The 14,732-nt window shown below is 36.4% G+C and overlaps 2 protein-coding genes across 2 annotated transcripts in view; both read right to left on the bottom strand.

Moving 5' to 3' along the window:
- The window catches only part of Shcbp1 (SHC binding and spindle associated 1), a 26,100-nt gene that overhangs the window by 7,443 nt on the left and 3,925 nt on the right, over window positions 1-14,732 (bottom strand). Inside the window, exons 2-8 of the mRNA XM_005366313.3 lie at window positions 13,280-13,447; window positions 13,040-13,155; window positions 9,745-9,953; window positions 6,392-6,484; window positions 4,302-4,535; window positions 4,023-4,191; window positions 3,607-3,727 (exon numbers count right to left, since the gene is read on the bottom strand). Of these exons, the coding sequence (XP_005366370.1) occupies window positions 3,607-3,727; window positions 4,023-4,191; window positions 4,302-4,535; window positions 6,392-6,484; window positions 9,745-9,953; window positions 13,040-13,155; window positions 13,280-13,447 (1,110 nt within the window). The remainder of the gene's footprint in view (window positions 1-3,606; window positions 3,728-4,022; window positions 4,192-4,301; window positions 4,536-6,391; window positions 6,485-9,744; window positions 9,954-13,039; window positions 13,156-13,279; window positions 13,448-14,732) is intronic.
- Window positions 1,184-1,673, bottom strand: LOC101984237 (zinc finger protein 431-like). Its single transcript, XM_005366315.2, has one exon. It carries the CDS (start codon window positions 1,501-1,503, stop codon window positions 1,198-1,200), a length of 306 nt encoding a protein of 101 aa, XP_005366372.1. The 5' UTR covers window positions 1,504-1,673; the 3' UTR covers window positions 1,184-1,197.

Genomic DNA, 14,732 nt, shown 5'->3' with positions numbered 1-14,732 from the left:
CATTACAGATGGTTGTGAGCCACCATGTGGTTGCTGGGAATTGAACTTAGGACCTTTGGAAGAGCAGGCAATGCTCTTAACCTCTGAGCCATCTCTCCAGCCCCTAGATTTTATTTTTAAAAATTAAAACTCCCTATAGACACTAGCAAGATGCCATGGACAGAGGAAGCACTAAGGGAGGAGGTACTAAAAGCAGTGACATGTAAGTGGGGGGTAGGTTCGGGTAGGGATATGGGGATACTGGGAAGATAGGTAAAATGGAAACAAAACTAAGGAAGCAATAAAAGCTATATAGAAACAGTACTTTATAAAGTAAAAAAAATACCTTAAAGAATTTAAATTAAAAGCAAGTTTGAAAAAGAATTTAAATTAAAAGCAAGTTTGAAAGGGAAGTACCCTCGTGTATGTATAATGCTGCTCACAGAAGTTGTAAGCTTTTAAACAAGAGCCTAGTACCAGAAGTGGTGTACTGCCCTATGACCTGTTGACCAGAAATGTCTCAGAAGTCCCAAAAAGAACATAGCCCATTGTCACTACTCATGTCACCAGAACTTGAGTGTAACACACTTTTGTTAAAGGACACAGAAAATGATATGGACTGTGCAGAGCTGGCTAGGGTTCACAGTATCAGGGGGCATTATCCAGACTGTTAAGGGAAAAATCTTATCAATAGTCTCCCCCATTTGTAGAACATGCATGCAATAACACACACTGGCCAGACAGAATATGCTCACTAATACAATGGCAGAATGACTACCTTGGCAATAGCTAACTGCTTTGTGAATGGATGCAGGGTTTGCTTCTCCTGATAGATTACATAGCTGGTACTATAAACCTAGCCAAATTCCTATGGCTGAGAAGCTCATGGGCCCAAAGGAAGAGCATGCTACCCCTGTCTCCATATATGAACATGCTGTCAAACTGCTTTCTCAATGTGATGTTATCCTTTGCAAAGAGGAAGACACATATCTGGTCAGACTGTTAAGAATACATGACTGCTAAGTGACATTTATATCAACCTCTGCTGCAACAACTGCCATCCAAGGATTAGGGAACAGGCCACTAAATAATTTAAGAATCAGAAGATTGGAAAGAGTATCATGAACTGCTGCCATTCACATAAGGCATGGCATTATATAACCATGAACAAACAGCATTTTTGTATATTTATACAAGACTGAACTGTTCAGTTTTTTTTTAAGGGATTCTCAATATCATGTGTTCTTTTATTCCTCTGAAGCTGTCATATGCCAAGGCTTTAACACATTGAGAAGTCACTGAAAGTTTCTTTCCAGAATTATTTCTTTCAATCCTTTCATGTCTTCTAGAAAGTTGACAATGTTCTTTACTATTATGTTCTTCCCAAATGTATCCTATAGTAGTGAGGTTCCTGTAGGTCTCCAGCATCACATCTTTGTAGAGATTCTTCTGGGAAGAATCCAGCAAATTCCACTCTTCCTCAGTGAAGTTGATATGCACATTATCATAAGTCACTGCCTTCATGTTGTGGTTCCCCAGATCGCCAAAGCTCTCAGTTCATCATCTCCCTGGAGCAGCAACTTCACCATAGCACAGGAAACAACTGGTCTGAACTGTTCAGTTTTCTATATTGGATAGATGAAACTTCATTCCTTCCTGAGGAGCTAATGACTGGCAATGATTGCTGAAGAGGAAGGGCTTATCATTTTCTGTAATGTTGTAGCCATTAGGGTACTACGTAGGAAGCAGAAGTAGCTCAGATGAAAAAGAAGAGATGATAAAAGGCAAGAGAGGATGAATAAAGTCATATCAGAACATATATATATGAAACTGTCAAACAAGGAAAATAAATAAGTTATATATATATGTGTGTGTGTGTGTGTGTGTTTAAAAGAGTCCTAATAAAGCCAAGGGACTAATGAGTTTTTTTTTTTTTTTTTTTAAATCACCATTTACAGAAAACAACATGGTACTGGTGAGTAAGATCCAGATACAAACTCATGGAGCAACGGTCACTTGATTTTTGGCAAAGGTGCCAAAACTATTCATTGTAAAAAAGACAGTTTCTTTAACAAGTGTTCCTGGAAAAAGTACACACATATAGAAGAACGAAAGTAGATGTTTATTGCTCACCCTGGACAGAAAAAAAAATTATAAATGGATTAAAGGTCTAAACATAACACCTAAGACTCTGAAAGTGTCAGAGGAATAAATACGGGAAACTCCAAGAACTATGCATAGGTAAGGTTTCCATGTATTCAAGGAAATAAGATTAACAAACAATAACTTTGCCCTCATGAAATTAAAAAGCTTCCATACAGCAAAGGGTCCTGTTAATTAAGGGAAAATGTACCCTTCAAAATGGGAGAAAATATTCTTTCAGCTATACATTAAAAAGAGAATATATATCTACTCAAAAGATATTTTACACACACACACACACACACACACACACACACACACACACACACACACATATATATATATATATACATACACTCAAAATACTAAAACAAAACAAGTAACTCAATGAAAAAGCAGACCATGAAACTAAAAAGAGAATGTTCAAAGAAGAGTTGCAAATGTCCAATAAATATCTTTAAAAGTATTTAATATTCTTAGCTATTAAGGAAATGCAAATTAAAAACAACCCTGAGATTTTATCTCACCATAGTTAGAAAGACCATTATTAAGAAAACGAATGACAACAAATGCGGGTGAAGATGTGGAAAGAGAAATTCTTATTCACTATTGGTGGGAATGTAATATGCACTATGGAAATCAGTATGAAAGTTTCTCAAGATGCTAAAAACACCTAACATATGATCCTGCTATATCCACCCCCAGACATACACTCAAAGAACTCTTCAAACCTTCTAAAGAGATACTTGTTCATCCATATTTATTGCTGTTCCATTTATAATGGAAAAAAATAGACTAGATATCTCTCAACTGATAATAGATAATGAAATTGTGATACATATATACAATACACATATTGTGGCACATATATAAAAAGATATGAAATTATAAAGTTCACAGGTAAATGGAAGCAGAAAATATTAAGTGAGATAATCCAGACTCCAGAAAGACAAACACCTCATTTTCTCTCTTATATATGTATCTTAGCTTTTAATTTTTATATATTTGTATTTAGATGGAAGGGATGTATGTATATGTCACAAAAGGATGGGTGCAAGAAATAAGAGAACACATGTGATATGAAAGTACTAGGGATCCAAGGGTTAAAACACGAACAGGGAAGCAGGAGATGGTGACAGGCAGAGATTGTGGCAAGAGTAAGTGAAAACCAAACATGTATGAACGTCATAAGGAAACCCACTACTTTGTAAGATATTTAATAAGTTTACACACATACACATACTTTTGTTCTAGAAATATATTTTCATTCTATAAACTATCAATCTTCTGGAACCTAGACTTTATAAACACCCATGATTCAAAATGTTTAAACATTGGGTTAATTTCTTACATGATTTAAATATCCTTAATGTGTCAAAGCACCTTACTTGAAATCAGATGGGTTGAATTATGGATTTAATTAAGATCACCAATTTACAGTTACTTACTATGAGTGAAAGTTTGGTTATGATCTTCCATACTCACCTTCCAACTCAATGGAGTCAGCTATGGAGCAAGCGCCATGAACCACATAATGACCGGGACAAATAATGACGGTGTCACCCTCGTGGCAGGCATTTATAGCAGATAAAAGATCACTATGAAACTAGAAAACAACACATTATAAATATACATTTCCCAAAGTCACTTGGGTTACTTTAAGCACCTTCATGTCTCATTTAAAAATGAATCCGAACTTTGTTTTTATTTATCTTTTCAATAGTGCATTTAGCTCAGTGTGCACCTCTGCATTGCCATCACTGAAAAAGAACAGTGCTTTACTACTTGGATCTCACAGAAAACCAACTCCAGAAACTTCCTGCGAACACTTTGTAGAATTGATGAACACTTGGAATTAATCAAAAGCAGTTACTTAGAGCAATCATTTTTTTTTTTTTTACCTGAATTTCTGTTTCTTCTCTGCAAGACTCCTCACAAAACCTGTCCCTGAATAGAGACCGCAGCAGACCTGCCTTCATGGTGGAGGAAACCACATGGGTGACCTTTTGGCCATTTTGACGAGCACCCTTGGCTTGGATATTAGAATTCTTCTGATAACCAAAAACATATCTTAAAAAACAAACAAACAAAAACAAAACAAAAAAACAAGAGCCATCAGTTCTCACTAAGATAGCTAGTAAGATGATATGCTAAGTAATTAAAAACAATAAGACTCATACCTCAACAAAGGATTCTCAATGAGTTTTAGCTTCTGTTTCAACTGTTCAATCTCTGAATACAAATTTAACCCTTCCACCATGGAGATATTTTCTTGCTCAGAATCAGAACTGCAATTTGACAAACTGCTTCTCAGATTTAAAAATTTCCTATAACTCTCTTCACATTGAGACAACAGATTATGGTAGTCAACAATCAGTCCTGAAGGAACTCGATCTTCAAGTATATCATAATACCTGAAAGATTAAAAGCAAATTGAAATCCATTCCCTTTTCTAATACATTTTCCTATCATTATGATTTCATTTACTCCTCCAAAACTCAGCTTATTTTTTTAGATTCAGCTTATTTTACCATTATTTTTAGCACTCTCTTTGTCTGCAAGTGACCATTCTTAGGTCACTTTTTACTTTTTTATTCTTCCTCTTTAGTTAACCTATATGCATGTAAAGATAATCTGAAAATCCACTTTCCAAACAACAAACCAGGGACCATCACTGATTGACGTGTCATATCGAACTGTGAAAACCAAGTCCAAGTTTTAAAGAAAGTCTCTTAGCATTTCTGCAACCATGTTAATTAGCACATTTCTTATTATATGGATACTTTGAAATTTGGAAATAATACACCAACAGTTGTATATCAACTCCCTATGTTTTTGCATAACATATTTTGCATTAGAAAGGCAAAACACAAACAAAGCAATATGGTTTGATTACTTTTAAATGTTGCCTATTGGACAGCTCTTCTATAAGCACAGGAAACTTTTCCCACGCACTGCCAACATTTCTATCATACCATTTTCTCCATCAAGTGTCATAGTTTCTTCTCCATAACAACAACAACAAATTATCCCTTGGGTTCTCAATACCATATTAAATAATTATTGTTAGTACATGCAAGAGTGTCAAATCAGAACATTTTTTTTTTCTTCAGGTAAAAATCAAATATGCCAGATACATATGATATTTATCTATAATTAAATTTCACATCTATTAAAATTAACCATTACTGCTTAAGAACAACCAGAACAAACTTAGAAAATATTCAGTCTCTTAACAATATCTAGGATCATAATCCTAGCTCAGTTCAATCTTATTCAGTGAACTGAATACACAGTATTAAGGGTCCCAAACGGCTAGGTGTCGAGATGCAGGGGGAGAAATGAGAAATACAGGAGACAGATTGTTGGAACCAGGAGGTCTTTCATAAGCTGATAACTTATTTCAAGCAAGTTTATTAAAAAGTAGAGCATCTTATACACTGTTTGCAAGGGGCCAAATGGCCAAGGACAGCAGAGAACTAAATTAGATAATGTTGACAAAGAAAACAGAGACTTCCTCAGATACAGCAACCTTTACAGATACCGATAACCAAAGCCCTTCAGAGGGGAAAGCCAGGTTTCCAGGAGCCAAAATCGTAACTCCTTCAAGGCCCTGGCATCAGTCCTATATTGGAATCTTGCCAAGTTTACCCCTGGGTAAGGACACAGAACTAGAGTTCCCTTTTTCTTTTCACTGGGGCCTCTGAGGAAGTCTTGGAGCAGCCTACATCCCAACAATTCAGATTTACAAGCTTTTAATATGGAATTCTTAAAACTCTATTTTTAAGTTAAATTTAGTTCAAAAACAGCCAGGCATGGTGGCATAGGCTATTATCACAATACTAGTGGGACTGAGGTATGACAATCACAAGTTCAAAGCCAAGTTTCTATCTCAAAACGAACGAACAAACAAAATCAAAAAAAGTCAGACTACAAGTGTTCATGTAAGCCGGGCGGTGGTGGTTGCACGCCCTTAATCCCAGCACTCAGGAGGCAGAGGCAGGCAGATCTCTGTGAGTTCGAGGCCAGCCTGGTCTACAAGAGCTAGTTCCAGGACAGGCTCCAAAGCTACATATGGAGAAACCCTGTCTCGAAAAACCAAAACCCCAAAACCAAAACAAATAAAAAAGTGTACATGTATATACACACAATGCAGGTGTCTGTTTTCCCACAATGCTTTTTTAATAACTTGGCATGATTACACTATTGGTGCAACAGAAGCTCCTGTGTGTGTGTGTATGTGTCTATCACATCAGTAATAAATACTTACAATCTCAATCGAGGTTCAACACATCTGACAAAATAATCATACTCATCCTCCTCTTCTTCATCCCAACTCCTCCAAATGTTTTTGTAGAAAAACCTGAAAAGATGCTTAATATCAATCAAATTCAACTGCTGGTTCAAAAGGTAGGTGCTGTGGTTTGAATATGAGATGTCTACTACCATAGGCTCAAGTGGGTTAACACTTGGTTCTTAGCAGGTGGCAATGTTTGGGAAGGTTTGGACATGTTTAGATAGAGTCCTGTTGAAAGAAAGATGGGGCACAAGGCTTTAAGGTTTTAGCATGGCTATATTATCAGTTATTTCTCTGCTTCCATCATGCCTATACAAGGTTTGGGGATGGCATCATACTGCTGCTACCTTCCTTACTATGATGGTCTTACTATGTCTATGAACAGCAAGCTAAAAGAAACCCTTTTCCAATTAAGTTGCTTTTGTTGGGGTACTGTGTCATAACAAAAAGGTATAAAATCTTAGTTTTATATGTCTTAAAGATTTTTATGTCTTAACAGTTGGAATTATGAAAAGGTGAGAGATAAACAGGAAATCAAAGCAATCCTACCTGCCAACAAATCAAGTAAACATTATTTTCTAAGATATGTCAATTTTGGGTATTTGCTACACTTGACATTCATGAGTCACATAAAGACCCTCAAATAAGTTTCTCTACAATATTGTAATATTGTTGTTAGGGTAATTTGTTTCTGTGTCTGTTTTTTTTTTTAAAAGTGGGGCTAGGTTTTGTCTGTTTAGCTGTTTGAGACACAATTGTGTACTATAGTCCAAGCTGGCTTTGAACCCTTAATCCCCCGTCTCATGAGTGCTGATATTATAGGTGTGTGTCATCATTACATTGCAACACAACTATCTGCTGACCATCAGTAACTTGATAGATGGCAGTGTCATTTGTTTAGGTAGTAAAGAAAGAAATTGGGGTTTAAATAAAAGTTGTTTTAAATGTATTTCAGGTGAAATGCTGATTTGGCCTCTAAATGAGTAATGTCTCATGGGTAAATCAATTCTTTCAGAGACAAGGGATAAGATATAACAACAGATATAAATCTAGTACTTACTGGTAAGATCTATTGCTTTTATTAAAGCAGTGAATGTGATGATACAGAGATATAAAATAAAGCATTAGATCCCAACCACGACTACACATTAGAGTCCCCTGGTATACTTTCAAGACTTATATTTCCTAGTTGGGTGGTGGTGTATATCTTTAGTCCTAGTACTTGGGAGGCAGAAGCAAGTAGATCTCTGTGAATTTGAGGCCAACCTGGTCTACATACATAAGTTCCAAGTTAGCAAGGTTTACATAGTGAGTCTATCTCAAAAACAAAACAACAAAAACTTAATCTAAATCAATAAACCAGAATCTCAGAGGGGAAAGAAAGATCTATTTTTTCTTTAAAACTCCCCAGATGTGTTAACATATTATAGAAAAATTTCAAACATATATGATAAAAGAAAACACAGACAATATGAACAGCAAGTTCAAAAATGATCAATTCAGGTAATCCCCCCCCCGCCCATTCTACCCAAGTCACTTATCCATCTTCTCTCCTATATCATGTTCACACTGGATTTCTAAATCTCAGACATACTATTAGTTCATTTTGAGCATGTATCTTTAAAGCACTTCTGCTTTTAAAGCATGTAAGCTTTAAATCCCTTACATGCAAACTCCCAATTTCACATATTCTTTCATATTCCCTTGTAGTATGTTGGTCAAATGCCTCCTACTTTCTCTACTTGGTAAATATATTTAAATTTTTTATCTAGCTCAAATATTACCCATACTAACACAGTACTAGATACATATGCATCAGTCACTGTGCATCTCTTCCAGAGTTTACTCTTTCAAAGCAGAAAACTAGAATGGGCCTCACACAGGACTCACACATCAGCCTCCTTAGATGCTCAAGTCCTAGTTGCTCTTTCTCAGTTTCTGTCCTGTCCTATGAATGCTCTAGTGCAAGCTTCTCCTGACCACACTTCTTAACTGACCTCCCTATTCCATCGCCCTGCTTTTGTTTTAAAAACAATGAATACTTTTCAGTGTTCTCCCACTGGTCTCTTATAGAAATAACTGACTGACAAACTCTGTACCTTCTGATCTACAAAAATATCCACTCTGGTTTCTCCTAGGACTGTGTTCTGAACATCTTAATCTCACTGACATCCTGTACCTGTCCTGCTTCCCTAGCTAACGTTTCAGATTCAAGTTCATGTCTTTCTCTAAGAAACAACCATGAACAGTCATCTCAACACAGTGATTCTTTCAGTACGCACTGTCATTTCCAGTCATGTGTATAAAAGTCTACGTGCTAATCACTTTTGGGGGTCTTGCTTTGTTTGATAAGGTCAATCTGAGCATAGTAAGTCTGGGTGTTAGGGAGGACTCAGTAAAATCAGTTTAGACCAATAAAGGAATCAAAAGTACAAAGTACCTTTTTAGACTACGAAACACAAAACAATATGACTGATATCACATTACCTAATCTTCCAGTTCCTAGCTAATTTTATCATTCTTAATATCTTTTCAAATGTATATTTCTTTGGAATTTTATTTGTGAAAGATAATTTGTTTAGACAACCAAGACTTACTAATCTATTTTCTCACCTTTCATTTTTTTTTCTGTCCTATTACATTCAAAATTTACCAACCACAAGCCTTAGCATTCATGACTTAAAAGCCTGTTGTGGAATATTCCTTTACACTGTGCAAAAATATGTTACTGTGATTGGTTTACTGAAAAGTTAAAGGGCCAACAGCTACACAGGATTTTCGGGGCAGAGAGAAGACTGGAAATAAAAAAAAAGGGGGGGGGGGGGAAACGCCAGCCAGACTCAGAAAAAGCAGGACATGTAGGGTGTAAAGTAACAAGCCATGAGCCATGTGGCAGCACATAAATGAATCTAAGTTATAAGAGCAAGTTACAAACAAGCTTGAGCTATTAGCTGAGCTTTCATAATTAATTGTTTATTTAGGAGCTGGCTGGCAGGACAGAGAAATATTCCCTACAGAAGGGAGTTTCTAAATTCATAAAATTAAGAATCCTTTATATTTTGTCAACATTTGAAGAATCTGAATGATAACCAAGAATTCCATGCACATTTTTCAACTTTTCAATGAGTTAGAAGTGATAAGGTATATTAAAATTCCTGTTTAATTTTTAAAAGACTTTCCTAGGGCGTGGATGTGTGGCTCAGGGGTGAAAACATTTCCTAGGAGTCATAAGGATTCAGGTTTAAGTATCATGACAGAAAAGGGCCAGAATTATTTCACTTAAGTTATAGTTCTGACCACAGGGTCACTTCAACATTCCTTTCTACCTGACATGCTCAATCGCAAGTGCCATCTGGTGAAATTCACGTGAGTCATCCGACACCACCCACAACTCCTGCAGAGGCAGCTGAAACTCCTTCAGGTCCAAAAGCTCCTTCACATTCGCCAAGGTAAAAGCGCTCAATTTAGATTCATAGACGCATGGCTCTGCGAGTCTCACTACTGCCTTCAAAGCTGAAAAGTCCACATTTGTAACCTGAAATTCAAAGTAATGTTATTCATTTTAATACTCAGAAATCAAAATTGAAACACATGTATAAAATACTCTTTATAACCTAGTTTTTTTGTTTTTTGAAACAAGTTTTTCTCTGTAGCTTTGGAGCCTGTCTTGGAACTAACTCTTGTAGACCAGGCTGGTCTTGAACTCACATAGATTCGCTTGCTTCTGCCTCCTGAGTGCTGGGATTAAAGACGTGTACCACCACCACCAGGCTTAATCTACTTTTTATAGTATGAAATGGGTTAGAATGTCTTTTAAGAATAAAGAAAACAGAACTGGTTCTTAGCTTCAGCCTAAAATCAAGGTGAAAAATAAACAAGAAGATTTCTGGGTAAGATGGCAGAAAAGAAACTGCTTCTCTGAGACACAGTGAAAAAAAGTCTCAGAATGTTAAAGAGAAAAGAAAAAAAGAGAAAGATGAACAGCACTACAAACTAAAACAGCAGTGATAGGAAAGCAGAAAAGCAGTGAGAAAAAGGTGAATTGAGTTCTTTAGCAAGCTGGAGGGGAAAGAGAAGCCTCCTCCTCCAAAAGGTAAGTAAGGTGGGTACCAGTAGAAGAGAATGAAGAATTCTACCTCAGAACAAGCCAACAGTTTTCACAAGCCTTAAAGCCAGCTGTGAGTTTTGGTGAAGCAGTGATTCCTCTGGAATTCTACTCTATTACTCTGTATGACTTGGAGAGCAGAGGCCAGGCACCATGTTACTTATTTGAAACTGAGCTAAAAATCAGGGACCTCAGTATGAAGAACAATAAAGGAAGCTTGAATTTAACATATGCCATAAGCCCAGATGGTAGACAATTCTGGGTGCTAGCTGCAGAGAGATGGGTCAGATCTTAAAAGTAGAAAAATGCTGGAGTAAAGTGCAGAGAAAAGTAGCCCTAGTCTCAGCTGTCAAAGTAGAAGTTATCAACTGAGAATAACTCACTACCCTAAGTCTGAACTCAACAGGGCAATCAACCTCCAGAGTCAAACATCTGTCATTCACTGCTATAAACTACAGCTCCATCCCTTCACCAGTGTGATTAACAGTATCTGTCTCTCTGTATCTATGTATGTATCTATGTATGTATCTATGTATGTATCTATGTATGTATCTATGTATGTATCTATGTATGTATCTATGTATGTATGTATGTATCTATCTATCTATCTATCTATCTATCTATCTATCTATCTATCTATCTATCTATCTATCTATCTATGATTTTTAAGACAGGGTTTCTCTGTGCAACTGCCTGGCTGTCCTGGAATTCTCTCTATAGACCAGGCTGGTGTTGATCTCAGAGATCCACCTACCTTTGCCTCCCGAGGGATTAAAGTGTGTACCACTGCGGCCTGGCTATGATTAATATTTAAAACTTTTAATGTACAGACAGGCTGAACCTATTCAAGAGTTCAGTGCAGCACCTGTTTCTTACACTCCTAATGCATTGGAGAGATAACTACCAAGTATCCACGTCATGGGTATAAACTGGGAAACACCAGAAGGGTGACAGAATCTGCACAGCCCACTGGTGACAAAAGGCAAACTTCTAAATTAAAGACCGCTGTGGTGAACATCAGAACCCTGTCAAATACAGGCCCAACACCAGCATAAGCCACAGGAGATAAAAGTCCACAAGACCAGTGACTTTCTACCTCTCCCACCCTTTACATATTACAGTTTCCAGTTTTACTATTATTATTTGTCCCTTATATTTTGCTGTGCCTCAGCCTTTTGTCTTTAGTATAGTATCAGCTATATTTTTATTTCACTATATTTTTAAAAATGGTTTTATTACTCCCCTTCGGACATTCAGGTGTTTGTGAACCTTTCATTAAAGGGTAATCTATTCCCCCCCTTTTGGGGTCTTATACCCCCTTCCCTCCCTTTTCTTTGGCAATACAGTTTTAGTAGTATTTACTGGTTTTGCTTTAAAAATAAATTTTAATTTTTATTCCTCTTCATGTATTTAGATATTTTTGAACATTCTTATCCCTGGAAATAAAAACAAACAAACTTTCTTTTTTCCTCGTTTTCATGTTTTCTAATTTCTTGCTCTTTCTTCTCCTCTCTTAACACTTCTCACCTCCCTTCTTTTCATTTACTTAACCTTGCTTCTCTTCTATTTTTTCCTTTTCCCAGTCTCTTTCTTTTACCTCATTAACTTACTATATACACATTTATCCTAAATAATTTTTAACTTCAAAGCACATTGTACAAGTTTTCCCATTTTCTCCTTATGGTCAGCAGCGATGTATTAGTGGGCTTTAATCAATTTTAAATGTATTTCTATATCTTCTACAGTTCAGTGTTGAGACATCATAATTGTGTTCTCCTGACTGAGTGGCATTGGAAACTAAAACTTCAAGAGGAAGCTGTCCATGTAATATTTCCAAATAAAATAAAGATACTTACTAAACCAATAGATGTGAAAGTTCATCACAAAATGCACAAATAATTGGAAAAAAGTAACAAGATACTTCCAATAACACAACTTTTCCACTGCTAAGTTCAGACACTGAAATATTTAAAATGTCAGATGAAGATGTCAAAAGTTCACTGGTATAAGTATATATTTTATACAACTGTGGTCAAGAATCTAGAGAGATTGGCAAGGCTCAGTCGATAAAGGTGCTTGCTGCCAAGCCTGACTACCTGATTTTGATGCCCTGAATCTACAAGGTGTAAGGAGAGAATTGATTTTCACAAGCTATGCTCCAACTTCCAGATGCACCAAACAATGAATGAATTTAAAAATATATGAATAAGGAAAGAGATCATGAAAAGATCTGAATGGTATGAAACAAAGAGGGTAACGGAATACATGTGATAAGAAAGCAGAAGCTGGGAGGGAACCATGTGGAAGGGGTGGGTGGGGAGGACAACAGATGAGAACAAAGTATGCCACACATGTGTGCCATTATTATGAAAACTATCACATATAACCTTAAAATGATCAATGATTCCAAAGAAGATTAAAAACAAACAGATTAATTCAACTCAGGACCTGGAGAACAAAAGCAGAAACACAGAGGAAAGCGTAGCAAAATGTCTTCATAAGAGAATTCAACTTACCTCAACAAGCACCTCAAACACATTAGTGTGCCAGACCGCCCACCATCCAGATGGTTCAAGGACCTTTTCCAAGAAGTTGACTGTGAATTCCTTTACCTCAGAGGCCTTACAGTCAGCTACAAATTCAGAATTAGAAGAATGAGAAGCTAATACATTTACTTGAATCCATTTTCTCAGAACAACTGACAATCTGAGGACAATCTACTTATAAAATAAAGCTATATAAAGATAAATACTCACCTAAAATGTAATCTTGATAGGCTCTGAATCTCTCATAAAACAAAAGTTCATTTGTTGGGATAATCTGTGGAAAAATAATTTTTCCTTCTGGCATAAGAGTTTTTACAGCAGCACCTGGCTTAACATGACAGCTCTGATCACTGCATGGATCTGCATCCTGGAGTAAACCTAAAACAACATAACAAACAAACTCAACTAGTCAGTTATTAGATAGTGTTCCTAATTGCAAGTCTATTTAGGTAATCCAAACAAAATAAAAATAAGGATTTTTGAGGATGAATACTCTACAAAACCTTTCATGATCAGTAATATCACTAGTTATTGAAGCTTAAACATCTTGAAATGTAAATTATACTTCAAACAACCGGCTAGAAAATTTCAGATATTTTTGTGACTATCTGTGATGATTTTGGAAGCCATACAAGTTCTTTTTCAAAGGTAACGGTTTTGATTTTCAAAGGTATATGTTTTTTCTTGTATGTGTGTAAGCCTGTCTGTGGGGGTGAGTGTATAAGGCCAGAGGTATTAGAACGCCCTGTACCTGGAGTTACAAGCAATTGTAAGTCACTCAGTGTGGGTGCTGGGAATCAAACTTATGTTACCCACTGCAAAAACAGTACACTAAGCTCAGCAGTTAAAAACACGTACTCTTACAGAGGCCCAGAGTTCTATTCCCAGCACCTATGTGGCAGCTCATAGGAAACCCAATGCCCAATTCTGGCCTATGCAAGCTGTTGTATGTGTGTGATACAGATGAACCCGCACAAGCACACATACATTCACAAGAAAATCTTATATTAATTTCTAAAAAAACTAGTAATAAAAAAGGAACTACATACCTATACTCCTTCTCAAAAGATATGTTGAGACCTCTATTTTCTATGAGTCTGTCAGTGGCCCCTCAAAAAACAGAATGAGATTCTTAAGAATGCATAAGATTTACTTGATTTACAACTAGATAGATTTTTAATTCCAGCGACTCTGTGTATGGCAAGAAGCAGAAAATACAAACTACCTTAGACATGAGCTGGTGTAATTGGATTTCATAAGCTATTATTGGATACTAGCATAACTACTTCTATGTAATAAAGATTTTTTTTTTTGTAAGCAAAGTGATTACTAAATAAATAATACCAATGGTAGCTCTTAAGGCTGGCAGAGTGCTTTCCTGAGGTCTCAGTGAAGGTATGTGAAACTTTTACTAGACTTTCTTTCCTTGCCTTCCTTTATTTCCTACATCTGTTTTCTCCTTTTCATTTCCTTGTCTGTAGGCCATCAGAATTATTGATTAAAGTATACCCAAAGGTCATTTCTTACTGTGATTGTTATAATGAGAAAGGTCCCCATAGACTCATATCTGAATGCTTGGTTCACAGTTGGAGGTCCATTTAGGAAGGATTAGGAGGTGTGGCACTGTTGGATGAGGTGTGTCATTGGGGGCAGGTTTTGAGGT

The sequence above is a fragment of the Microtus ochrogaster genome, unplaced genomic scaffold, assembly GCF_000317375.1.
Source record: "Microtus ochrogaster isolate Prairie Vole_2 unplaced genomic scaffold, MicOch1.0 UNK7, whole genome shotgun sequence".
NCBI lineage: Eukaryota > Metazoa > Chordata > Mammalia > Rodentia > Cricetidae > Microtus > Microtus ochrogaster.
Note: the sequence above shows the minus strand (reverse complement) of the source record. Positions and strands in the feature narration are given on the sequence as shown.